Source organism: Myiozetetes cayanensis, unplaced genomic scaffold, assembly GCF_022539395.1.
Source record: "Myiozetetes cayanensis isolate MyiCay16 unplaced genomic scaffold, myiCay2020 scf22, whole genome shotgun sequence".
In the NCBI taxonomy this organism is placed as follows: domain Eukaryota; kingdom Metazoa; phylum Chordata; class Aves; order Passeriformes; family Tyrannidae; genus Myiozetetes; species Myiozetetes cayanensis.
The window spans coordinates 3492502-3517740 of NW_026087434.1; the positions used below are offsets into that span (position 1 = coordinate 3492502).

General features: G+C 46.3%; 2 protein-coding genes across 6 annotated transcripts; one reads left to right on the top strand and one right to left on the bottom strand.

The window, feature by feature from the left end:
- Positions 1–28: 28 nt before the first annotated feature.
- Positions 29–12865, bottom strand: CEP95 (centrosomal protein 95). Of its 4 annotated transcripts, none has more exons than XM_050318987.1 (21): positions 12752–12865; positions 11371–11499; positions 11044–11151; positions 10151–10261; positions 9551–9659; positions 9011–9120; positions 8710–8903; positions 8185–8254; positions 7495–7562; positions 6220–6341; positions 5776–5905; positions 5482–5593; positions 5035–5183; positions 4664–4756; positions 4145–4274; positions 2857–3017; positions 2350–2424; positions 1749–1901; positions 640–786; positions 476–547; positions 29–402 (listed from the first exon to the last, which is right to left on the bottom strand). In XM_050318987.1, the coding sequence occupies exons 1-21, from the start codon at positions 12807–12809 to the stop codon at positions 226–228; spliced, it is 2478 nt and encodes an 825-aa protein (XP_050174944.1). In that variant the 5' UTR covers positions 12810–12865; the 3' UTR covers positions 29–225. The 4 variants fall into 4 exon arrangements, with proteins under 4 accessions (XP_050174944.1, XP_050174943.1, XP_050174942.1 ...); XM_050318986.1 differs by having other exon boundaries at positions 6241–6341; positions 7465–7562; XM_050318985.1 differs by having other exon boundaries at positions 7465–7562.
- Positions 12866–15921: 3056 nt separating this feature from the next.
- Positions 15922–23275, top strand: DDX5 (DEAD-box helicase 5). Of its 2 annotated transcripts, none has more exons than XM_050319009.1 (13): positions 15922–16070; positions 17488–17653; positions 17801–17897; positions 17995–18128; positions 18251–18316; positions 18764–18905; positions 18984–19144; positions 19331–19503; positions 19645–19755; positions 19942–20003; positions 20097–20156; positions 21410–21634; positions 22107–23275. In XM_050319009.1, exons 1-13 carry the CDS (start codon positions 16063–16065, stop codon positions 22490–22492), a joined length of 1791 nt encoding a protein of 596 aa, XP_050174966.1. In that variant the 5' UTR covers positions 15922–16062; the 3' UTR covers positions 22493–23275. The 2 variants fall into 2 exon arrangements, with proteins under 2 accessions (XP_050174966.1, XP_050174965.1); XM_050319008.1 differs by having other exon boundaries at positions 15941–16094.
- Positions 23276–25239: the final 1964 nt, after the last annotated feature.

The window sequence follows — 25239 nt, forward strand, 5'->3', positions numbered from 1 at the left end:
CAACATTATCCCAGCCTTGCTAAGAAGGTAGAAAGCACTTCAAAAACTTTATTGGTGATCATAAAAGTGCTGTGGGGATCCCAGTTCCCAGCAGCTACACCCCTGATGGGTCAAAACGACAGAGCAAATGTTCTGGAGAAAAAACAAACCAGCCACACACCATCTTCCCATTACAGCAGCCAGCAGAGATTCTCATCCTCTCAGCCAGTGACATTTACCTAAGTCTTACAAGAAGTGGCCTTGGCTGTACTGGAAGGAAGCCATCTGCAGTCTGGATCTCAGTCTGTCCGCTTCGAGTTCTTGAAAAAAGGTGTCGTCGTCGTTGTGCATGATCGCTGCTTGCAGCTGCTGTATTTCCTTCTCCATCTTTGATCTCAGTTCTCTTTTGGATTTCTGTAGCATCTAAAACAAAGCCCTGACATCAGCCACAGCAGGTGAAAAGAAAACACAAGGAGGCAGAAGGAAGAAGACTTACCTGTGCTTGTGCTTTCTCTCTGGTTTGGATTTGCTGGAATTCTTGAGACAGAGCTTCTGCTAGCATGGCAAACTGAGCAGAACACGTGTCAGTTGAAGCAATTAAAGAAAAGAAAGACTTCCAGGGTAAAGAAAAGGGGCTGTGTGAGGCAGATGAAGCTTTACCTGACCCTTGTAGTAGTTCTCCATGGACTCCAGCTCGTTCTGGTGCTCTCGCCGTTGCTCATCGCGCTTCTCCTGAGCGTATGCCCTCAGGTCCCTCAGTCTTTGCTTCTGAATTTCTAAGCCTTCTTCAAATAAGTTTTTAAAGATCTGCCAGCAGTGGAGAAAAGCAAAGCTGAAACTCTCCCAGAAACTTATAAGTCTATGTTTACACGTTTCAGCTGCAGCATCCTCCTGCTGGAACGGCATTCACACCAGGAGAGGCCACTGCCCAGGTTGTGCAGCTGGGGATGGTGGTGCAGATACAGCTGAGCTGGGTTTGTATTACTCATTTAACTGAAATTCTGGGAGATAAAATCATTTTTTCATGTCAGTTTAGTCATATGACCCGACAGCACAAGCCAGGGCCTTTGAACATGCACTGTGATTTACAGCCCACCCTGCACTCTGAGTCTGATTTCAGGACCTTCATCCAGATTTCCAGCAGCAGGAAATCCAGCCTGGACTCAGCCTTTCCATTTCTACACCAGAACATTTACCAGCTGTAGCTCACAGCTTGAGGCAAACAGTTCCCAAATCACTAACAGTGGATTAGGCACTAAACTTCTCATCTTTTCTTTTCAAAGGTGACATTTGTGTATCTGCTCTTGTAAAGCCTAACAGCTCTCCTTGCTTTCCTTCTCTCTGATGTCCAGCCCTAATTAGAGATCATATCTGGCACAAAGACCACTTTGTTTAACACAACTGAATGACAAACTTGCTGTTTGATCATCATCTTAACTGAAGATTTAGATTGTTTTCTTTGGATAGTAACCACAGGAACTTCTTAATCCAAAAACTCATTTCCCCAATTTCTCACATTACCAGCCCCGTTGTTCCATACTAATACTTCACCTTCCTCTCCTTTTAACCCCAAGCAGCTTTTCTTGTTCCACAGGGAATTGCTCTACACTGTGTCCATGTTTCCAGAGAAGGAACTGCTTCATCACTGACTGACCAACTTAATCATGGCCCTGCTCCTGTCACTTCCCTTGCTCTCTACTTGTGGGATGAGCACTGGGGTGCAAACACTAAGGAATTGCAGCCTTGCAGAGCAGGAATCTTGTCCTTACCTTCTCCTCCCGTGTCCTGGCTCTCATCAGCTTGGCCCTCAGCTGCACCCTGTAATCCTCATAGTACCTCCTGGCTCGAGCCACCTGCTGCCGTTTCTCGGTCACTTTGTTCTGAGCCCATTTCTGCCGGGAGATGCGGGTCTTGAATTCTTGCTGAAAGGAGAACAAGCAGCTGTTAAGACCAACCTGCCAACAGGTACAGCTTTGTTAATCCTTGCTGATTGATCAGGGTTCTTGCCCACAGCCCAGTTGTACCCTGCAGTTGGGGTTTAAAGCTTTGGTCACTGCTGATGGGGCACGGCTGAGGCACGACAGAATTTTGGAGTCAGCGCTGCCGTGGGAGCTGCAGCACCCAGAGCCTGAAGGTTCCTTGCACAGTTCTAGAACTGGACCTTTTAAAGCAGCAGTGCAGTGTCATAAAAATACTGCTCCACTCTCATGACCCCAGTAGGCAAACCACAATCATCACATGGCATTTGAGACCCCAGCTGCTCAAAAGGCATAAAACTGTCCTAAGATAAAAAGCCACTTTCCTGACCAAGGAATTCCAGGTAGCTCAACATGAATGTACAATATGACAAATACCCTCCAAAGAACATACCAGTCTCTTGCTGTGCTCTTGATCTTTTTTAATAATTGCAGCAAGAAGCTCATGCTTCCTCAGGGCTTGTTGAACCTGGAGGTTTAAAAAATAAAAGCTGATCACTTCCATCATTCTGCAGGACAAGCCGTTGTATATTGGAGGTTTAAACATTGCCCCTCTGCTGTGTTTTGGTTTTTATGTTGAGAGTTACCAGAAGTTAATCAGCTTTTGTATCTCACAACTAACCTTTAAACCAAAAGACTGTTCAGAAGCAGCACTTGAAACCAAAGTGCTTTTAAAAAGGCATTAGCAACCCCAAGCAGTACTAGAAAAAGCAGTATAAAACAGGACCACTCAATTCCAGTGGCTGATCAGTTGAATCCACGTGTCTAAATCTGCACATCCCTGTTTACCCAAGCTCAGCCTTTCCTGAGGTGCGGGTGCCCCGTCCGTGCCGCGCGTGGCTGCTGCCCCAGTGCCAGGAGTTCTGTGCTGGCACCCAGCAGGTGAGATGGGCACACTCACCTCGTTCAGGAGCTTTGGTCTGGCCCTGGCAGGAGCTGCCTGCAGGTGCTCGGTGTGTGCCAGCTGCCGCTCCCACATTTTGTTCAGGGTGCGGTGGGAGATGTGCAGGGAGGGAAACTCTTGCAGCAGCTTCACCAGGAGCTCGTTGTCCCTTATTGTCACTGCAAGGTAAAGGCAGATGTGAGCAATAAATTCCTGCAGAACACATTTAGTGGTGAGTTTGCCCAGGCTAAGTTATGAAGTATTTTCTGTTGAGTTCTATATAAAATCCCACCCTGCTGTTCCAGTGTCAGGCTGAGCCCAGCAGGACATGACATCACCCTGCCAGTCCAGCAGCAGACACTGATCCCAATCTGTTGTTGTTGTTTTTTTCTGAAGAACTGCTTTTACAGCTCAGGTGTTATTTCCCTCCCACCACCACCACATCCAGTTAAGACAGGTATCCCTTTTCTTCATCTGGTTCTGACCATCACTAATCAGTGATTTTTTTTTAGCTGCCCCTCTCTCTCTGGTTGCAGCAACTTCAAATAATGCCAACACCACAGGAGCAATGACAGATCCAGGTCAAGTAAACAAGTGCAAAATAAACTGGTTTGCAACCAGCTCGTTCCCAGTACATCTTTGATCTTTCTGGCAGGAAAAGATGATGGGGAGATGAAACAAAAGGGTATTTACCAAGTACATGCCCTTTAAAAACTGGAAAAAGAAAATACCAGGCAGTGTAGCTGAGCAACATGCAGGTATGTAGGGGATCCATAAGCACACACTTAACAGCACACACTAACCAGCAAGTGCTGGTTACCAAAACTGAGCCTGGGATTTGCATCCTGGCTGCTCCTGGAGCATCACTTGCCCAGCAAGAGCAGTGGCAGCATTAACAGCACAATGGCAGGGCCCTGACAGATCCTCCTCCGTTACCTGCACGTGGCTCAGCTCAAGCCAAAGGCCCGACTTTAAACCTGATCCATGCTCAGAAAAATAACAGAAGGAGAGCTCAGACTGGAGTGGAACAAGCACAGGAGCAGCAGTAATGGAAACAAGCCCTGAAAATAATCCAAGGGATTTTAAGGAAGTAGTAAATGGGTCACAGTTTGATTGTGCATCGATGGCTTACATTTACTTAGAGCATTATCTTCCCTAACAAAAATCCAGACATATAGAGGTCAGAAGAAGGGGAAAATGCTGCAGCTGCCTGGTATATGTTGGCCTGGTGCCTTTATTCTTGGAGTTCAACACATGCTTTCAAAGGATGCCAGTTTTCCACCAAGGATAGTTTTGCAGTTCTTACTTGGATATGCTTGCTTTGGCTTCACGGTCCCTCGTTTTGGAATCCAAGGTGTGGTTTTTCTAGAATAAACTTTCACTGGCTGAGACACTTTTGGAGGTTCTTTAAAGATGTTTTCTTTGTATTCTTGTTCCTTAGGAGCAGATGTAAAACAGATGGAGAACAGGTATGAGAAGGGGAAAGACTGATAGAACAGAGTTTGGCCACCAGAGCTCAAATGTCTTTGAAACTTTAGAATGAGAACTTGGACATATTGCCCTGGATTCTCCAGAAGGCCAGAATTCACCAAAATGCAGGTCAGGGTTCAAATAAAGGTTAAATCTCATTATTGCATAACCTCAGCTCTTCTGCAGCACTGAACTAAGTCACTACTTTAGTAGCACACAGGGCTGTAACTGTGACAATTTACAAGGAGTTTCTGTACCCAAAAGTGCCTGCACAGATCATCCAGACAAATTTGAAATGGAAAAAACCCACAACCAAACAAAACACAACCAACAATCCCCACAGTGCATCACCTACAATTTCCTTGAGGACTTCTCTGAGCTTGCAAAGTCTAAGCCTCTCCCTGGCTTCGTAAATCCTTAGTTCATCCTCATAAGCTTTATTGACCATCTAGAAAATAAAAACAGAAGGACCTGCCAGAGGAAATAATCAGTCCATACAACCACCTCATTAACTTGTTTGCTGTGTGGGTCAAAGGAGCTTCTTCCACTTTAAACTCTCTCTTTTTTTTGCAAAATTTGGGGTTTAAAGTCTCTTCCTCAGCAGTCACAGATACAACAGCACATGATGACTAAAGGAGGCCAGATCCTCCATTAAGTCAGAGCATTTTTCATGGCTTTAGCATAACTGTTGGTAAGAATTCCCACAAAGTCTCACTCAGAAATTACCTTTGCTTTTCTTGTTCTTTCGTCCCTCTCTTTTTGCAGCTGGCAGCGGATTGTCTTTATGTGTTCATTACCACACAGTTTATCTTCCTGGTGCTGATATAAATGGGAGGGTGGAGAAAGGGATCGTGGCCTGCTTGGGTACCTTGGAGCTGATTTGAGACAAAAAAAGCAGTGAGGTGACTGTGCCCAGGCCCTCATTTCAGAACCCCAGCCCTGGGAGCTTCTGTTCCTGCCCTCCCCCACTTTGTGTACACTTTTTACTGTGCCTGTTTTGCCACAGCTATTTAAGTGTTAAACAGGAACTTCGTTGTAATTCTGTTACTGTTGCTCAGGTTTGGATCAGAGACCAAACATAAGTGAACTGACAACACAAAACTTAGTAATTAACTCTGAGTAATTCAGTGTATCAGCTTTACATCCCAATTCTTCACTGGCATCAATGGTTACCTCTCCCAGCTGTCCTGTGGCCATAGTCCATGACACTGTCACTGTGCTGGGACAGGTTGTCTTCATCTGGCAGCTCCTCTCTGCTGCACTCCCCCAAAGCTCTCTTTAACATCTAAGGGACAGATTTTTTGAGGAGGGGTTATCAAGTTGAACAGACAGTTGTAAATTTGGAATGAACTAAAGGCAGTGTTAGCTGTGGATTTTCATTTCATGGATGTTAAATTCATATTCCTGTTGTCTCCACTGCCATGACTAAAGCCAGGTTGCTCAGCCCAACAGGGAGACTTCACTTACTAAATCCAGCTCGTTGAGCCTGCGAGACAGTTTTTCTGATGCTTCGTGGAGCTCTTGCTCAGGCAGCTTCTTCTTGGCTGCTCCCTGGGAAAGGGAATCTTCAAATGAATCTGTGGTAGAAGTTTCATATCTGCTAAAGCAGAAAATAGATTTCATTTCTCTGATGAAAACTTGAAGGTAACAATTATCTCACACAATTCCCCTCCGCTTTCTGCATAAGCACATTTTTATAGGATTAAGTAGAAGCTGAATGTGGAAGTGCCTATAACTATATTTAAGAACATGAATATATGTCAGGAGAAACAGGAAACCCTTCTATTAACATTAATCTTTCACTGTCACACAGCCAAGGAAGAAGAGGTCTTACTGAAAAAGGAGAGTGGGGCTGGATGGCCATGGAAATTAAAGTGCTAGTGTGGTTTAGGACCAAAAAACTGAACTTGCCTTGATGTTCTAGGCAGGTACCTGGATTCAGGTCTTGGAGTTTGTGTTAGTTGTTCAAATTGTAGGGAGAATTTTTCATCTGAAGAGGAAACAGATGTAGAAGGCTCATGTTCCAGAAGAACCTAGAAAATTAGTAAATTGAGATTTTATTAATAGATCACAGGAGTAGAGAGGCTACAACAGCTTTTACAGAATCATCTCAAACCCTGTGGATACAGACACATAAAAATAGCTGTATTTCCAGGTCCCTGACTGAAGATAGTGTGCTTTGGAGAAATAATGCTTAAAGCAACAGAGCAGCAAAAATGTAGACTATCAGCTCAAGAATCATCTACAGCTCAGCCAGTGAACCAGAACAAGGTCTAGGTTAAGTGGTGAGTGCCCCTTCTGAGCCTGAGCCTGATGCCAGGCAGTGGAAATAAACTGAATTTCACTGAGTACAGACTGAGCTGCAACTCCCAGAGAGCCAAAAGTGTCCTTGTGCCACTCAGTTCCACTGCTTTGGTGCTGCCTGGGAACTCCTCTGCTCAGACAGGAGTAATTTGGAGGTGCCATGCATGGACTTGAGCTTCAAACACACACAATGTTTGAAACAGGCAGTGCAGAAGGAAAAGCTGCTGAAACTGGAGGAACAAGTGGAGTCTGTGAGTACCTCTTGTGGTTGCAGAAGGCAAAATGGTGTTTCCAGAGCGAGAAATTTCCTATACAGACACATTTCTATGGGCACAGAGTGGATCGATTGGTGGGCTTTGCATTATTCAGTTTTTGAAAAGCAAAGGACAAAGCAATAAAATCAAATGAACCAATATAACCAGGCAGTACAGTGATCTTTAGAAGGGGGTAAATCTAAGTTTTACTGGAGGTTGAATAACCCCAAAACCCCAACATTCTTACTGATTTAGAATGCTGGTACACTGCAGAGAAAGGACGTGACCACACTCTTGTGTTTTGTGTATTTTTGATTAAAAAGCAAGATAATTAGTGACTGGCTGGTTGTGATAAATTAGAACTCTCTGGGTGCTGGCTCATGCACTTTTTGGAGCAAACAGCTCCAGAAAGAGCTAAGAACTGATGTGACTTACAAACTGTACACAGTCCTAGTCTTTCAACACTGATTGTACATTGAGGAAAGTGAGACTAGAGCAGCTTTGAAACAAGCCCAGAAGTACCAGGAGGTATCAGGAGAATGAAGCAGAAATCCAGAAATACTGAAAGAGCTTCCACAAGTAAAGATGCAAGAAGTACCTTTCTCCCATTGTCCTCAGCATCACCCACCTGGGCTCCCAGTGCAGCAGCAGATGACAGGGAAGTGTGAGCTGATGCTTCAGCCTGCACTGTGCCCTCTGAGGGGGGGAACAAAGGAAAACAAGGGGTGAGCCACGGCCTGTGCAGCCAAAGAGAGATTCTGAGAGCTACTCAAAGAGAAGAGAGACACAAAGCCAGGTCGGTGACACAGCTGTGACAGTCAGTTTGGCAATCTCAGTGCCATGGCAGTGCTATGGAAACTGGAAAGGTAAGCAGTGTTTCCCAGGCAACAGAGAAAATGAGTACTGGAAAAAACAGCTTCTAAAGCTTTGCTACAATAGCAGTTCATGTTTTGGGTTTTTTGTGGTTTTTTTTTTTTTTTTTTGGTTAAAGTGCCTTGTTTGCTCCATGTTTCTCTGCTCAGAATAAGCTCAGCCATGGCAGTTATCTGCTGGAGGAGATTTCTGTAGAGCAGGCCCATCTTAACTGGATTAACTAAGAAAGGAGTTGAACTGAGGACATGGATTACTTTTTTCCAGCACAGGGAAAAGATTAAAAGTAACCTATTTTTGTTTCTCTATAAAACAGCGATAGAAATATGAACTTGTGGCTGCAGTGCATTAGTAGTTTCAAAACCATGTTTCTTGTGGTGCCAGTGAAAATAAATGCAATGTGTGATACTTAAAGAGTTCCCCTATAGGAGGTAAAAATTTCTCTCACCAGGGATCTTTCTTGATAGAGGGAGACTACCAGAATCATCATCAGATTTTTCAGTAGGTGACTCTTCAAGCTGAAATAAAAAGCAACATGTGTTCTATAAATTCACAGGAGAGTGCTGACAGGAAGGTCATACATTAGGTCTGTCTGCAAATGGAAGCCAATGCTGATTTTATAGAAGATAAAAATCACCATAATTATTTTGTTTGCTACATTGGATAGACAAAAATCACTATAATTATTTTGTTTGCTCTATTGCCAACTGTGCAGTTACATTGATTATGGGGATGTGTATAAAATAAATACACCCCTCAAATTAAATTCCTCTCTGGACCCTTAGTGAAGAACAAATCCACAACCCCAAATCCTTTGAATGAGATAAACTCTGACACATTCACAATTGTTCTTCAGAGGCCAACCACTCCCAGGCTGCAAGTGAACTAACTGGGTTTTAAAATGAAAGCAGTATGGCTTACTAATAAATAAATCAATAAATTAAAAATAACCAAAGGCTAGGTTTTTCCTTACAGTAGGAATTTTCTGACTGCTTGCCAGAGCTGCTGCCTGTCTGTGTGAGCTGTGGAAACCTCTCCAGGCAGGGTGTGAAGGCTGGAAGGGGGGCAGCAGAGGAATGGCTTGCTGGATGGGCTCCCCCAGTTTGGTGGCACTGGCACCCACCCCCTCTTTGGGAGGCTCAGCAGCAGGAACAGATTCCATCCACCCTGCAGAGACAAACACAAAGGACTTGAGGTGTCACCTGTGACAACACAAAAAAAGCCAAGAAGTGTTACCACAGAGTGGTCTTAAATGCTTTTTCATCCAAACTCACCTTCCTCTCTCCTGGAAAATGAATGAGCGGTGTCTCCAAGCCTAATTAATTCACCAGTAGATTCTGAGCCATCTGTATCACAGGTTAGAAGGAAATATTCTGAGTGGGACCTGAAGGGAACATAAAGCCATGAAATATTTCCTCTGCAGGTCTCTGCCCCTTCAGCCCACGAGATGGAGCTGCAGAGGAGCTGTGACATCAGACAGTGGCTGGACACGAGCCCTCCTTCCACACGAGAAACCAAGGCAGGAGCGACAAAGACAAACCCAGTTCAGCGTCACTAAAACACAATCGTTGAGAACGGATTAAAGTTTGTAAAGCAAACCTAAGGGAAACAAAATGCCATCAGCACTCTCTTCCAAAAAAAGTTCTGGATCTAATTTTAGCCCTTGTGTTGCCTGACCAAAGGAGTTACCTCACATGCCATTTGATAGGTGTAATCAGCGGGTTTCCACACTATTAAAAACTTACCAGTTTCTCTACAGATACACAAAGATGGTCAATCTCCATGTCAATGCAAATATTCAGAGTTGTTCTTACCCTTCAGCTGATGAGGGTATTGAATGCTCTGTAAGTTGATCAGTGTTGCCTTCCAGCTGCTCTTGAGATGCAGTTTGAATTTCATGACTGGACAGCACATTTGCCTCAGCTGTTAATAACCAAGAGGCAATTATTTGCAAGAAACAGCTTCTCTCTCATTTACCCTTTTCCTCAAAATAGCCCCTGCTCTGGATTTACCCCCAGGACCCACCTCACGTGCCTCTCAGTAAGTAAAAGGGACATTTGCTCATTGTTCCAATTACAGCCAACATTCCCTGAATCCTAATCCTGAATCATTTGACTGACAGGTTGAGAAGCAGCTAACAGAGGATGAATGGTCTAGAGTAGGTTTCTGCCACAAAAACAAAGCAGAAAGATTATGTACTCCAATTCTTGCCTTTTAACAAGATTTGGGGGGTATTATTTTGTTATTGCTTATGAAAATAAGGAATGCAAACACTCATTTTGGCCACTGAAATGTCCTCCCTCGTGGTCAGTCTTGTCTTTCTCCTTTTCTGCATTGTTGATGTTGTAAATGAGGGGAAAACACTGAATAAATCTTTGCTACATTGGAAACATTTTGGGTTTACATCTGCTCACCTCCAGTGTGAGAAGAAGATTCACTGGCTTCTGTCAGATACTCTAACAAACCATCAAATATTTCCAGGAGGTTTTTGATAGATTCCCTCTCTCCTTTCACAATGTTCTCACCTGAAGAGAAGGTAGTGGTACATGTTAATAATTGGTACCTCACAGGGGAGAAATTCTCCAAGTTTTCTGGAGAAGAGTGCTTGGTGAAGGTGTCAGCTCAGAAGACAACTGATCACTTGTTTATGGCTACACATGTAAGCTTAAGGTATCTTTTAGCATCCTAAAGTTGCATATTTTCACTTCTATTAAGTGCAACTTTATTAAGAAAAATATTCAGGGATATTTTCAGGGAGAGTTAGTATTTAATACTTTTCTTATCCAAACTACAGCATGACCCCAGTCTCTGGGGTGCCAGCAGCAAACACCAGCCACACCATCCAGGCACCAGAGACACTTCACAACAAGCAGTTTTCCTTCTTGGCAGGTTGTGTTATGTGAGGCTGTCCATGAGAGCTCAGTGAGAGCCATTTTCTGTGTCCAAAGGACAGGCACAGCAGCTCAAACCAACTCCTAAAAATGCACTGAGTTTGAAATTCGAGGCTCGTGTCTGAAAAGCCAATCTGCAAGCACGAGCAAGTAACAGATTGCAGGTAGCAGTTTAGCAGCCAACTGAAGGATGGCTGGCTTAACTTTAACATTTCTTCCTCTTATTTATTCTCTGCTTGCTGTTTCAATTTACAACCTGATGTTCAGTGCAAGGGTTCGGTGCTCTGATGACATTCACTGTGGGACAAAGACCTTCCTGCAGGTATGAGAGCATTCTGTATAACACATGGTTCTTATAAATTATTCCAATTAAACCACACTCAGCTGGTCTTTGTCTCATGAAAACAAATACTTACCAGTGATATGAGACAAGCTGACCTGCAAATAGTCCAGTGCCAGGGAATCTATTACTGCTTGTACATTGTGTGCATCATCCTCTTGGCTCCTGGGAGTAGCTATGAAATCTATTTAAAAGAAATAATAGATTTTAAGCTATCCAAATGGCCAGCTTATTGCAGGTACTTTAATTAAACTACTCTAACTTCTGCTTACAAATTAGTATTTTTTCAGTAGCTGGTACATGAAATTTTTCATAAATACTAAGCACAAACTTTTTAAATTTTTTTCTCATTACAGAACACACGGCAACAAAACCCAAAAGATTTTAAAATTATCATTCCTACCTGGTACTTTTTCTCCCAAGATTGACTCATAAAGACGAACAAACACATCAGCACCACATTCTGAGAGATGCTTTATGTGCTGGTTTATGTGACAGCTCCTCAAAAGACCATTGGCAACGTCAACCCAATCTATTAAGAAGTAAAACATATTAATGTCAGAGGTGAAAGACACAGAAATAAGGACATGGTCAGTTAAATCACCCCAAATATTGAACATATTGTACCAGTACAGTCACAGCACAACCAGACTTGGGAGCTGAAGGGCACTGAAGTACCACAGGCTGGGCAGGTTCCTTTTGCCTTTCAGATAATGGAAAACAAATTTAGATGTGGCCTCACAGCCAGGAATTCCAATCCTTGACGAGTTTACCAAGCTTTGATATGCTGCTTATCAATAATCAGAAAGGACATGCACTCTTTGGAAAAGCAGGAGCTTCTCTTCCAAACCCAGGTTCACCAATACCCTTCAGTAACGACATCATTGTTGATGTCAATATTCCCCAGGAAAGCTGAATTTTAGGATTACTTTTATGAATTGTTTTGGGATTACAAGAATATGGAGCTGGTCCCACCAACTCCACACTCTGAGGAGTACAATGAGATGTGCATTAACAGCCTGATTTTCCCAAGACTTTGAGTCCTGGATTCCAAGTGCTTTGAGTACGTGTACCCTCTGCTTTCCTCCTCATCACCCAGTTCAAACAGCACCTTGGAAGAACTAAAGTCTGGATCTCCCTTAGCCTGTGACCTCTTGGGGTTGGATTTCCACCTCCCCCTCCACGATGCTGCCTTTGCAAATCATTGTGGTATTTTAACAAGTATTGAGGAGTTTAATGGTTGGAGAAGGGGTAAGTCATCTTTGGAAGGAAAAAAGTATACAGTTACCACAACAGTAACTACTTTGCACAGTTTTTCTATTCTGTACATAGGGGGTGTTACTTTTCCACCCCTTTAGTCTTCCATCAGTTCCAGACATCACTTTATTTAAACATTTTAATAATTTCAGGTGAATGAAAGCTTAAAGTAGCACTCCCTACACTTCAGGCTGATGTCTCGGTAGACTCCTCTCATTGCTTATCTCCAGCTTTATTAATTTAAAAGCGCCACCGGGGAGGGTAAAATAAAGAGCTTCAAAAGTCACGACACAAGGAAAAGACAGCTTTAAGGGGCTGAATAAAACAGCGCCAGTGATGCGAGGAGCCGGGGATGAGGAGGTAGAGAGAAGGCGGCTCCCGGAGCCGCGGCACCGGGACCCGCCCCACCGCCAGGCCGCGCAGGGAGGGACCGAACAGGGGCACGGCGAGCCCCGGGGAGCGGCAGTCGGTGCCCTCAGGAGGAGGTGATCAGTGCCCCGAGGGGCCCTGAGGGAGCGCGGCCCTACCTGTGCCCTCAGCGCTGCCCATGGCGGCACCAACGGCCATCGGCGCCCGCCCCGCCATTTAAACCGCGTGCCGCGCGCTCATTGGGCGGGCGGCGCAGGAAGGGAGGGCGCTGGCTCTGTGCCGGTCCCCGGGATGGTCCCGGTCCCGGTCCCTGTTCCTGTCCTTGTCCCGGTCCTGGTCCCGCTCTGCCCGCGGTGTTTTCAGCCCCCTCACGGCTCCCCCCAGTCGGTGCCGCCGCCCCCTGAGCCCTCCGCGCAGGACTAAACCCCCAGGAGCGCCCCTGGCTGCCGAGGGCGCTGCCGGTGTAAAATGGCGGCGGTGCGTGTGGGGGGTGCCGGGCGGTCCCGCCTCCGTCACCTGAAGCGAGGCGGCTGTGGGCGTTTTTTCGGTGAAATAGGTAGGGAGAGGCCGGCCTGGCCAAGGTTCCAGCGCTTGACCTTGCGGCCCTGGCCCGGGGCGTTTGCCGGCCGGTGTGGCCATTACCGGGGGTTTGGTGTTAATTGCCCGGTGATCCAGGTTTTCATGGCTTCTGTGCATGGAAGGAGTGTTAAAACCTTTATTAAAAACAAGATTTAGAACGGTTTGCTTAGCGAAACTGATTCTATTAGCTCTTAGCATACAGGTTTTTGGGAAGGTGGGATGATGAAAGTGCTTTATCTTCCTCACTGAGCAACAGTTTTCCACATTCTCCTTAGGAATTCTGGAATTTCCGTGTTGCATCGAGTCTAGGAAAAATGGTGCCCTTTGTCCTTAAAGTCCTGGAGCGTGAGAGAAGCAGCTGAGATCCCAATTACGGCTGTCGAGAACAATGACTGGCAGCAAATAAAGCTGAGCGATGTGAGCTCCAGCAGCCCCCCGGGTGTCGCGTGGAGATATAAATCCAAATCCACACATCACCTTGGGAACACAAAAGAGCTTTTGTGCAGGTAAGCAAACACATATCGGTGCTGTGACGCTAAACTAAACATGGACTGCAGTTTGATACACACACAGCTCTGTAAACGGAGAATTAGGCTCAAATTAGGAAGAGAAAACAGGAAGGTCGCTGGTGTTTAACTTGGGTGGAACAGAAAAACGAGGAAGTTTTTTACACAGGAAATCGAAAGGAGTTCCTTGCAGACCAAATGTGTGCAGGCAAGGCAGAGGCGAGGTTTTTGTTTAGACTTTTCAATTCTTTAAAACCTGAGAAAGGTTAAACAGCACAGAAACAGAGCCACCTTATACACACACACACAAAATCAAATTAGCTGTGTTAAAATAAATGTAATAGAAGAAGAAAAACTCAGATAATCTGTTATTTTGGAGCCTTTGCAAAAACCTTTTTCAGACTCCTCAGAAACAGGAAGTCTCTAGGGTCAGTAGGTATAGAGTGTTAAAAGAAGCATTTGGGGAGAAAAATCTTTCAAAAGCCTTATTAAATCAGTGAAGTCCATCCTGAAAAAAAATGGGGAAGTTCCTCTGTTAGAAATTTGCAGGGATAGTATTAACAAAACTGGTTGTCAAATTGGAGTGCTACTAAGAGAGGAAGTTAATAACAAGAAAAAGAGGTGGAATTCCAAGTTGCTGAAGGGCGAGCAGCTGTGGCTGTTCATAAACAAAGATAAGCCTGACTGAAGTGTTCTGTTCGAGGAAGATGTCGTGGAAACATCCAGTTTGCAAACCTTGCTCTGTTCTAAGCAAGAATCAAAAAAAGGAAAAAAAAATCGTTAGGAAGTAATACACAACAGATCGAAAATATCTTTATACTGTCATTATGTAAATCTGTACGGGCTCCAGACCATAAATACTGTGAATTTCTTGTCAATAAAGAGAAAATGGCAAAGATACTTGGAAGTGTGGAATTGCTTTAAAAAGGAGGAAAAATTAGACTTCAGCTTTGGTTTGTAGAGGAGGTGAGGGTATAAATAAAGGGCATAAAGGGTATAAATAAATAGGCAATCATTAGCATTTCTAATAACTCATGTTGATTCGTGCCCCTTTTTCTTACGTGGCAGTCTGTTGAAAATGAAAGTAAATGTTTTTCAGGTCACATACAGTCAAACTGAAACACATTGTCATGGTATCTTAGAAGCTGAGGGCATAAATAGAACCAAAATGTGAAGAAATGGCCATCAGATGCAGTTATTTTTGTCTCAGAAAAGCCTTAAATCACGGATTGCTAGAAGGTGGGAGGATATAAACGGAGAGTCTTGTTATGGCAGTTCTTCCTTATGTTGTTTTGGTTTCCATCCCTCTCTGCCTGGAACAGGTGGCTGCTGGTGTTTATACTTCGATTTTTGTGTGTGTAAAGCCTGAGGTACCCAGACATTTGGGCTGTTCCTCACCTGGCAAAGCCAGGCAGGTGAAAAACTCGGTGTCCACTGGGGGTATTGGATGTTTTTATCTGTCCAGCACAGCCTGCCCTCACTGCAGCTCCTCGGGTGACCTTTGAGTCAGGTTACCGGCCCTGCTTGGAATTCCAAAAGATAACACTGGTAGCTGTTTACAGAACATATATGTAACATTTATAAACGGCAACGGGTAGCAGTCTAAAAGAACTAGGAAGCATTTAATGCTCAGTTACTGTTGAGTCCAGCTCGCCATGGTGAAGATCTGCACATCTGAGGCCTTCCAAGAGCGAAAGTCACAGGTGGGCATGTGGCTTATCTAACATGAAGTATCAGTGATTAGTTAAAAGCCCAGGCTCCTGTCGAGCCTGAGCTTTATGTGTGGCAGCCCTTTCAGGAGGATTTTCACGAGCAGTTCACATGGACAACATATGGATTTGTGAGAATTGGGGGGGCTGCACTGCGGGCGGAGGGGTCCGGCTCTGCCCGGCCAGAAGCTGCAGGAGGAGCCGAGCAGCGTTTTAAACGCGGTGGGCGGCCGAAAGGTTGCGGTTGTGGAGGGGGAAATCTCCATCCCCTCCATCCCCGACCCCTCGGGCCGCGACCCCTCAGCCAGAACGAGGCTCGGGGAGGGGGGTGTGGGGGTGTGGGCAGTGACGTCAGCGCAGGCACCGCCCCCGAAGGGAGGGGGCACTTCCGGCCGCGAGCTCAAAGCCGGTCAGTCGGGCGAGCCGAGGCCGCGCCCACGCGGAAGGGGGCGGGGCCTCCGGGCCGGCTCGGGCCACTTACATAACGGCGGGGGCGGGGCCCACGCGTGCGTCACGCGCCGGCTCCCGGCAGCCCCCGCGGCCCCCTATATAACCGGCGTCCGCGCGGCCGGGCGCCCACAGTGAGCGGCCCCCGCCAGCGGCGCCGGATCGTGCCCGACTCTTCGTTACCTTCTTTAAGTGATCGGGATCGCCTCGCCCACCGCCACCATCGCCATGCCCGGGTATTCCAGCGACAGGGACAGAGGGTGAGTCCGGGGGCCCGGCCGGCGCCAGCCGCCGCCAGCGTCCGGACTCTGAGCCTGCCCGTGGGGCTCCGGGGTTGTTTTTCAGCCGTTTAAGATGGCGGCGGGGCGGGGGTTGGGCCCCGAGCCCTTCCCTCAGCGCTCCCGCCGCCAGGGCCGGCGGGGGGAGGGGACCTGGCTTTTTTTAGGCCACCGAGCGTGGGCGGCGGAGCGGTCTGGGCTCGGTTCCTCCGCCTCAGCGCAGCCCCGCGGGTGTGAGAGCGCTGAGGGGGGGCGCGGGTGGGGGATTTTTTTTTTAAATTTTTTTTTTTTTTTAATATGTGTTTGGGGGAAAGTACTCGCTCCTCGCTCCTGCGGGGACACCCCCCGAGCACGGATGGCCCCCGCAGAGCCCGGTTCCCCCCGCCGGCAGCGGCGGGCGGGCGGCAGGTTTGTGGGTCAGTGGGTTGGCGGTGCCGGAGCCCCGGGGAGCGCTCGGCAGGGCGGTTCCCCTCGCTCCCTTCCCCCCGCCGAGGCTCGGGCTGTGGCCGGCAGGAGCCGGCCGGCTCCGCTTTGTGTTGTGTAAGCGGATGTTAATGGCCGGCCCCGCCATGCGGTGGCTGAGGGGAATCAAAATGCCGGCTGTGCTGCTGCTGCCTTTGTTCCTCCTCCTCCTCCCCCCGCCCAGCCCCGGCTCTAAAATGGCAGCGGCTGGAAAATGTGGCGTAGACAGAAATGAGAGACAAAGGAAACAGCGCTGGCAGGAAGCAGCGGCCGCTCGGGGAGCGCTGGGTTGTGCTGGGAAGGATCTCGCTCCCGGCGCCCGCCCGGCCAAAATTGGGAAGCGATCGGGGCGGGGGAGGGAGCCCCGCGCTCGGATCCAGCGCACGGCTCCGAGCTGCGCCTCGGGGCGGGGAGGATCTGCCCGCTCCCAACGCGGGGACCGAACCTAAAATGCGAATAAAATGTATGGCTTTATAAAATACCGTTGTTCAGTGAAGTGTGTCTTCCGGGATACAAAAAAAACCCAACAACGGTCTGTGGCAAAGTTATCCCAGTGTTTCATAACTGCCCCTGCCCGCTTTCAGCAAAGGGAGTGTCAACGGGGTGGGAATCCATTTTGATCACGGGGTAATGCAAAGGTTTTATGGCCTTGCCTTGCCTGTTGTAACTTGCCTTCTCATTGCATTTTCTGGAAAATGCGAAGATATGTTACCTTAGCTTCTGAGTAAGAATTGTAGAGAGGCAGGTTGTGGCATTTGCAGCTTAAAGTATGTTTTTTAAAGTTTCGATATCTTAAAGTAGGTAGGGATTATACATCCAAATTGTACAGGGTGAACCACAAAAATGGTGGTTAACTCCTGTAAGAAGACCAAAATGTTTCTCTTGGATTCTATATTACATTCTTACTCCCTAGGTTTGGAGCCCCCCGTTTTGGAGGAAGTAGAGGTGGACCTCTGTCTGGAAAGAAATTTGGAAACCCTGGGGAAAAACTTACAAAAAAGAAATGGAATTTAGATGAGCTGCCCAAATTTGAGAAGAACTTCTATCAAGAACATCCTGATGTAGTTAGACGTACTCAGGTACGTACCCAATCTGACTCCAGCAAAAGTAAACACAAAGTGCAAACACACTGAGGGTCATGAGGCCCAGCAGGCACATGTGGGCTAACTAAAAATGTAACCTTGGTATCCAAGCTGATTTCCAATAATGGGTATTTTGTTTTGCAGCAAGAAGTTGAACAGTACAGAGCGAGCAAAGAGATCACTGTTAGGGGCCATAACTGTCCAAAACCAATTATCAACTTTTATGAAGCAAACTTCCCTGGTAAGTGAAGCCCAGTTTACTGTTTCACAGAACTACTTGTCCTTCAGGCTGGATTAGGGCGGCATCTAAATTAATCTGTTTTAATTTTCTCTTACAGCAAATGTTATGGAAGTAATTCAGAGGCAGAACTTCACTGAACCAACTGCTATTCAAGCACAAGGTTGGCCTGTTGCATTGAGTGGATTGGATATGGTCGGAGTGGCACAGACTGGATCAGGGAAAACTCTCTCTGTAAGTTTTGATTGTAGCCTGGAATGCTGCTGGACTTCAGCAGTGACATTGTGGCCTGCCTTAGTGCAGGCTGAACACTTCTGGGAAGAGATTGTAATGAGACTCTTCTTTCTTCCAAACAGTACTTACTGCCTGCCATTGTGCATATAAATCACCAGCCATTCCTGGAGCGAGGAGATGGACCCATTGTGAGTATTCCTAAATGGAAGGGGATCTTAACTTTTAGGGAATGTGACTGTGGTTTTCACAGTCCAAATTGTCCATGCTTATGAGAGTGCATAGCTGCATTGTGTTCCTGTACACGACTGAAGTGATTCCCTGTTGTGTAGTCTCCCAAGAAGATTCTATAAGCTCTGATTGGATTGTCCTAAAAATAGTGTAGAGCAGGGCTAGATGTTCCATTTTGGAAATTGCTATCCCCTGGAAGCCAGTGACTTTCAGGTATCTTTGCACATGGCGTAGGTCAGTGCTTGGTGGCAGCTGAGATGCCAGGTAACTTGGCTTGCTGACTTGACCTCTTAAATCCACTCATTCTGGCACCCAAGGAATATGTGACAAACTTTGCACTCAAAACTAGTGTCAGGCTCCCACCTTCCAGTGGGTACTGGACTAAAAGCTGGGCGTGTTGTTTGCAGTGCCTCGTGCTGGCCCCGACGCGTGAGCTGGCCCAGCAGGTGCAGCAGGTGGCTGCTGAGTACAGCAGAGCGTGCCGCTTGAAGTCCACGTGTATCTACGGAGGTGCTCCCAAGGGACCACAGATCCGGGACCTGGAGAGAGGTATGGATCAGTCCTGGGACAGGTCTGTCTGAGGTCAGGGGAAAGCTGCTCCAGCTGACTGGTCTGCTTGGTTTATAGGTGTGGAAATCTGCATTGCAACACCTGGAAGACTTATAGACTTCTTAGAAGCTGGAAAGACCAATCTCAGGAGGTGTACTTACCTTGTCCTTGATGAAGCTGACAGGATGCTTGACATGGGATTTGAACCTCAGATCAGAAAAATTGTGGATCAGATTAGGGTGAGTATAAATAACTCATGCATTTATCATTATTGCATAAACAAATGCCCCTGTGCTTACTAAAGCAAGGGCAGTGCAATTAACTTTCTCACACTTGCCTGGCTAGATTTTTTTTTTCTTTTTTTTTTGGTTTGGCATTTGACCCCTGCTATATGTTGATCTTGTACTGTCCCAATCCTTCTCCAGCCTGACAGGCAGACCCTGATGTGGAGTGCCACATGGCCCAAGGAAGTGAGGCAGCTGGCTGAAGACTTCTTGAAAGAATATGTGCACATCAACATCGGTGCACTGGAACTCAGTGCAAACCACAACATCCTGCAGATTGTGGATGTGTGTCACGACGTAGAGAAAGATGACAAGTAAGTGGTGTGGGGGGGCAGAGCATTCAGTGTTTTCTAATGGTCAGTTCTAGTTTCTGAGCTGTGAACTGAATTTGTCTTGATGGACTTTTGACACCAGTTAAATCAATCTGAAGTCCAACCATCATCTCTTTGTAACAGGCTTATTCGTTTGATGGAAGAAATCATGAGCGAGAAGGAAAACAAAACAATTGTTTTTGTGGAAACCAAAAGGCGTTGTGATGATCTTACCAGGAAGATGAGGAGAGATGGGTGAGTAACAGCTGGGACTTCACTGAGCCACCTTGACCAGTCTGAGTGGGCTCTTGGTTGCTTAACTGTGGTGTCAGAACTGTCAAATACAGTGACACCAGGCATCAGTTATAGTGCTCAGACTCACTTTAACTACTGAACCCACTGAAGGGATGGTCTTGGGTCAATCACATTCTGTATTTGCAGGTGGCCAGCGATGGGTATTCATGGTGACAAAAGTCAGCAGGAGCGGGACTGGGTTCTAAATGGTGAGTATTTCAGGAATTCCTGCAGAGCATTCCTGCAGAGCATCTGATGTGTGTTACTGAAGGGAGAAACTGGTTCTTTTTCTTGTGTTACAGAATTCAAACATGGGAAAGCACCAATCCTGATTGCTACAGATGTTGCATCCAGAGGTCTAGGTTAGTACAACTCGTAATGCCAGTTGCCCAAAGCTTTTAAAGAAAGTCTATTGCTTTCTTTAACCTCTGCATTTTTCTAAGTTTTCTTCACATAAAGGTGCAGTCTTTGTGGCAAGGCCTAGGCATGACAATCGGAGGACTCGAGGGGGATGGAGGACTAGTGGAAATGATCGGCTGGCTGCTTCCAGTCAAATAGAGAGGTGAAAGCTGAGAGCATTGTGTGCCAGTAATCTTCAAAAGGCAAAGATCATCCTTTAAACTACTACCCCATAAACTGTTCTCTCATGAAATAAGCAGTTTCATTCACAGTTCACTTTGCCCTGGTATTTCTCTTCTCTCCATGCTTTGCATGATTTGCCATGGTGCAGTACTGTTAGTTTTGTGCATACTGTTTGCTGTGATCTGTGGGTCTTTGAATTTCAGTGAGTTTTTTGGAAATGTTGAAGGACATAATTTTAAACTTCAATGTTCAATGAAATTTTTTTCAACCATGAAATGGAGAGAGCAGCTTTAAAACGTACTAAGCCTTGTGCAAATTGGTGAGTACTGGCACATGAAATCTGAGAATAAAAGTCCACACCTCTCACTTTAACAAGTGGGGCAGGAAAGCAATGGCTTTTCAATGCCTTTGAAAGTCGAAGTTCCTCCACCTATACATAGTCGTCATGTCGAGACCTGCCAGAGAGAGACACATTCTCAAGTGAACCCTGGCTTCTTGGAAGCGCTTGCCTAGACGAGACACAGTGCATAAAAACAACTTGGTGACTTTGGGGGGACAGGTATGTTTTTCTTGCAGCTGCGGTTCAAAGGTCTTGGCAAGACGAGCAGTGTGGCCCATTTTTTTTTTGAGCTTCTAATGAGTGTGTATGTGAAGGACCTTGTATGTTTTTACTCTAAGGTCCTCAAATGAGCACATGAAGAGGCTGCTGTGAGATTTAGTGGCCCTACTGCAAGAAGCTTTCAGATGTCACTTGATGATTTGTAAAGGGGACTCTTGAGTTGGGAATGACAAGCAAATGCATACTCCTTATGGTAAGGTTTTGGCTCACAGGGTGGGTGATGAGACGGGATCAGACGGAGTGTGCATTACTTTCTCTTCCACAATACTCTTGCAGAAATGGATGATTCTAACACTGTTCTTTGCAGCCATTATTCCCTTTAAAATACTCTTGTCTAATGTTTATCTTCGATTTGGCTGTTGTGGTGTGCAAAACTTTGTACTTCGCTTTTTGCCACACTGCAACACTTTACAGATGTGGAAGATGTGAAATTTGTCATCAATTATGACTACCCTAACTCCTCAGAGGACTATATCCACCGAATTGGACGAACTGCCCGCAGTACCAAAACAGGCACAGCATACACATTCTTTACTCCTAACAATATTAAGCAAGTAAATGACCTCATCTCTGTGCTTCGGGAGGCTAATCAAGCCATCAACCCCAAATTGCTTCAGCTGATTGAAGACAGAGGGTCAGGTAAGCGCTGTTCTTGATCTCAGTGTGCATAGCTTTCATCTCAGAACAAAAAGGAAACTCAGATTCCACCTCCAGCCTCTCTCCAAAATGGATGTGGAAGGTGGTTTAGTTACCAGTTATGGTGACCTCAGAAGGTATTTATAAACAGCAATATCACAAAACAACACCCAGATGTGCTCCCAGCTCATGCTGTGGAGCACTTATGGCTACTGCTGGCCAAAGAGGCACTTCTTACTTGGTCAGAAATAAAACAGCTGTGGGCTCAGTTTTGTGGCTTGGAAAGGTGGATGGACCCAAGTGTCCTGCAGGCAAGGTGAAAGTGACGTTTTGCCTGGATGCCACCACTCTTAGTACAGGGAGAGCGTGTGACTGCCCTCAGAGTAGATCTGCACGGCTGGGCCAGGAAAGGAAACGCGCTGAGCTGAACTCAGGCAGCCTCTGTAATCCATGTAACTCTTGTCTCTCTCACCAGGTCGCTCCCGAGGGGATCGCCGTGACAGATACTCTGCGGGCAAAAGGGGTGGATTTAGTAGCTTTAGAGAGAGGGAGAACTTTGAGAGAACCTATGGCGCGCTAGGCAAGAGAGACTTCGGAGCCAAAACTCAGAACGGGGCCTACAGCGCCCAGAGTTTCAGCAATGGAACTCCCTTTGGGAACGGCTTTGCGGCCGCAGGGATGCAGGCTGGCTTCAGGGCGGGCGGTAACCCCGCGGGAGCGTACCAGAACGGCTACGAGCAGCAGTACGGCTCCAACATTGCCAACATGCACAATGGCATGAACCAGCAGCAGTACGCCTACCCTGCCACTGGTGCTGCTCCTATGATAGGTTACCCCATGCCCACAAGTTATTCTCAATAACTTAGTGTAATTTAAATGTCTCAGTTTTTTTCATAATTGCTCTTTATATTGTGTGTTACCGAAAAACAGGATAGTTATTTAAGAAAATGGGAAATGCAGAAATGACTGCAGTGCAGCAGTAATTATGGTGCACTTTTTCGCTATTTAAGTTGAATATTTCTCTACATTCCTGAAACAATTTTTAGTTTTTTGTACTAGAAAATGCAGACAGTGTTTTCAAAGTAAATGTACAGTGATTTGAAATACAGTACCAGAAGGCAGTGCATGGCCTTCCAATAAAGATATTTGAAGACCGAATTTTCTTTCAGATGACAATTTTCTCAACATGTGCACAACTTTACATTAATGGAATGTCAAAATGTTTTTATATTAAATTCTAGAAAGGTTTCTCAACTGTGTCTGATTAAACATTTAAGCTTATACAAAAACCAGCCTTGCCTTGATTGGGCTAGATCGCTTAGCATGGCAGGCTCTGCTTCGAGGGGGAAGAAAATTCAGGCTGGCTTCTAAGAAAAAGTGTTGGAAACTGTTCTTCCTTGTCTCACTAGAGTAGGGCCAGTTCTTGGAGAAGATCAAAACTCTGTAGTGGTGTTGCTAACGAGCTGCTACGAGCGTAGGAAGCTTCTGCAGCACCGTAACCGTCGCCTTCACACGAGCATATGTGCAGACCAGGCTTGAGTGTCGTGTACCCACAGCTGCCAGGCCTTGTGAGTTAGCATGCAGGCTTCTGAGCTTCAGAGAAACGGGAAGATCTTAGTATTAAAACTTCAAATTATACTTAAACCGGTATTGAGCAGTGATTTCTTTATGGAAGCGGGTGGAGGGATTTGGGCTGGCAATCCAGGAATGTGTCTCTTGGTTGTTTTTTTTTTTTTTTTTATGACTTCTAATATGTGCAAATGACTCTTTAATCTCAAAGCACTGCCCATGCTGAGCGAAGCAACGGCATTTCCTTGATGAGCAGAGCTGGAATAATACTTGATCCTGGGGTTAAAGTGCTTAATGCTTTCAAGTACAGTTATTAAAATTCCGGTTAATGCTAACTTTCAGTTCCTTCCTCTCACTTGTTTATCAGTAACAATGATGAGTTTCAAGTTTAACAATGCTTAATTACAGCTTAATGTGTTCAAGGTTGAGTCTACAAGATTCTTTCTAGGTTATTTTAAACCCAAGTCAGACTACTTCTTTTATACTTAAGATCTTTTTTGCTTAGTCTGTGCTTAGCCCTTGGTGATTGTTTCCCTCTGAGGTTCAGCTTGTGATGTTCTTTAACGCAGCCTAATCTGCCTCATAATTGTTTCCTCCTTTTCTATGGAGTTCTATCACTTGACAGTATTTTGTGAGCATTTGCTGTTGTGAGAACTTCAGCTGGAGGCTTGAAAGTACCCCACTTGAGTTTAAAACTGCAGTTGGCAAAGTGTTGCTTTATTTTTTTAATTGGCTCTGCAGCGTTTCCTTTGCCCAGTGCCACCAGTGTCGAAAGACAAGGAAGTAGGTTACTTATCACTGAAGTATGACTTAATCCCTAAGTTTCCAGGTCAGTGGCCTGAAACAAAATTCATTTGAAAGCCTCCTTTATAATGAAGTTTTTTAAAGTTTTTTTAGTATTAAGTAAATTTACAGCTTGTGACTTAAAACTGACAGATGAGGATCTTATTGATGCAAAACCTAAACAGCCTCTTTCCACTTGTATTTTTTTACTTGTCGAATGATGATCATCTGGGGGAAGTGTCAGGTGGGCACTCATAACATTTGCACATAAAATGATGAAGTGACGAGCTCTACTAAGCAGCTTGGCTGCTGTGGTGGAATTGAGCTCATGGCAAATCTGCCTTAGACATAAACTGCCTTGCAATACTTTTGCACCCAGGAGCAGCAGCTCCTCCGGCTGACCCAGTGCCCTACTAATGCGTCTTTTCAGTCCTGGGCCCCGGGGTGGGGGCTGAGCAGGAGAACCGGCGCGGGGATTATCCCAGCCCGAGCCTTTCGTGACCACAGCCCTCAGAATGGTTCCCGTCTCACGCTCCTCCTCCTGGCGCCGCCAGCAACTCGTGATGCAGCGACGATGGAAATTTCCACTGCGCTGCCTCCGCTCTGCCAGCGTGAACTCGAGAGCCCCGGCGAGCGCAGGAGCCTCGCCCGCCCTCTTGGCAGGAGCCTCTCGCTCTGCCTCAGGCCTGGGGCTGCCCTGGGACGGGCTGTTCCCCTGGAATGTCCCCGTGTTCCCGCCACAGCAGGGCCTTTCCCACCCCACTGCCCCTTCCAGCCCCCCGGGAGCTCTGGAGCTCCGTGTCCAAGAGGGGAAGGTGAGATGTGACCCCGTGGTGCAGGGCACAAGGTGGAGGCTTCCAAAAACACGGGGTAAAAAGGGAAATCTTTCATACAGTAAAATATACATGAATCCTCCTACTTGCTACATGTGCTCCCCCTACCTAATGCATATTTATTTGTGTGATCTTGAATGCCCAAAACAAGGTTCTGTATTACACGACTTCCATTTCAGAAGTTACCCGACGACATTAGCTACGTTTACAAAAGGCGAGGAAGTCCAGCTTGAAGACACCAAATGCTTTTGTTAAAGCTATCCGAAGGCACCATTGCGTTTACAGAAGACGCGAGGATTCCGGCAGGGCACAGGTAATAAAATCTGGACACAGCCCCGAGCTGGGCCCAGGACCAGGCCCGGTCGGCTCTGGGGTCGGTGTGTCCCGGGGGGCGGGCCCGGGCGGTGCCCTCGCGCATGCGCA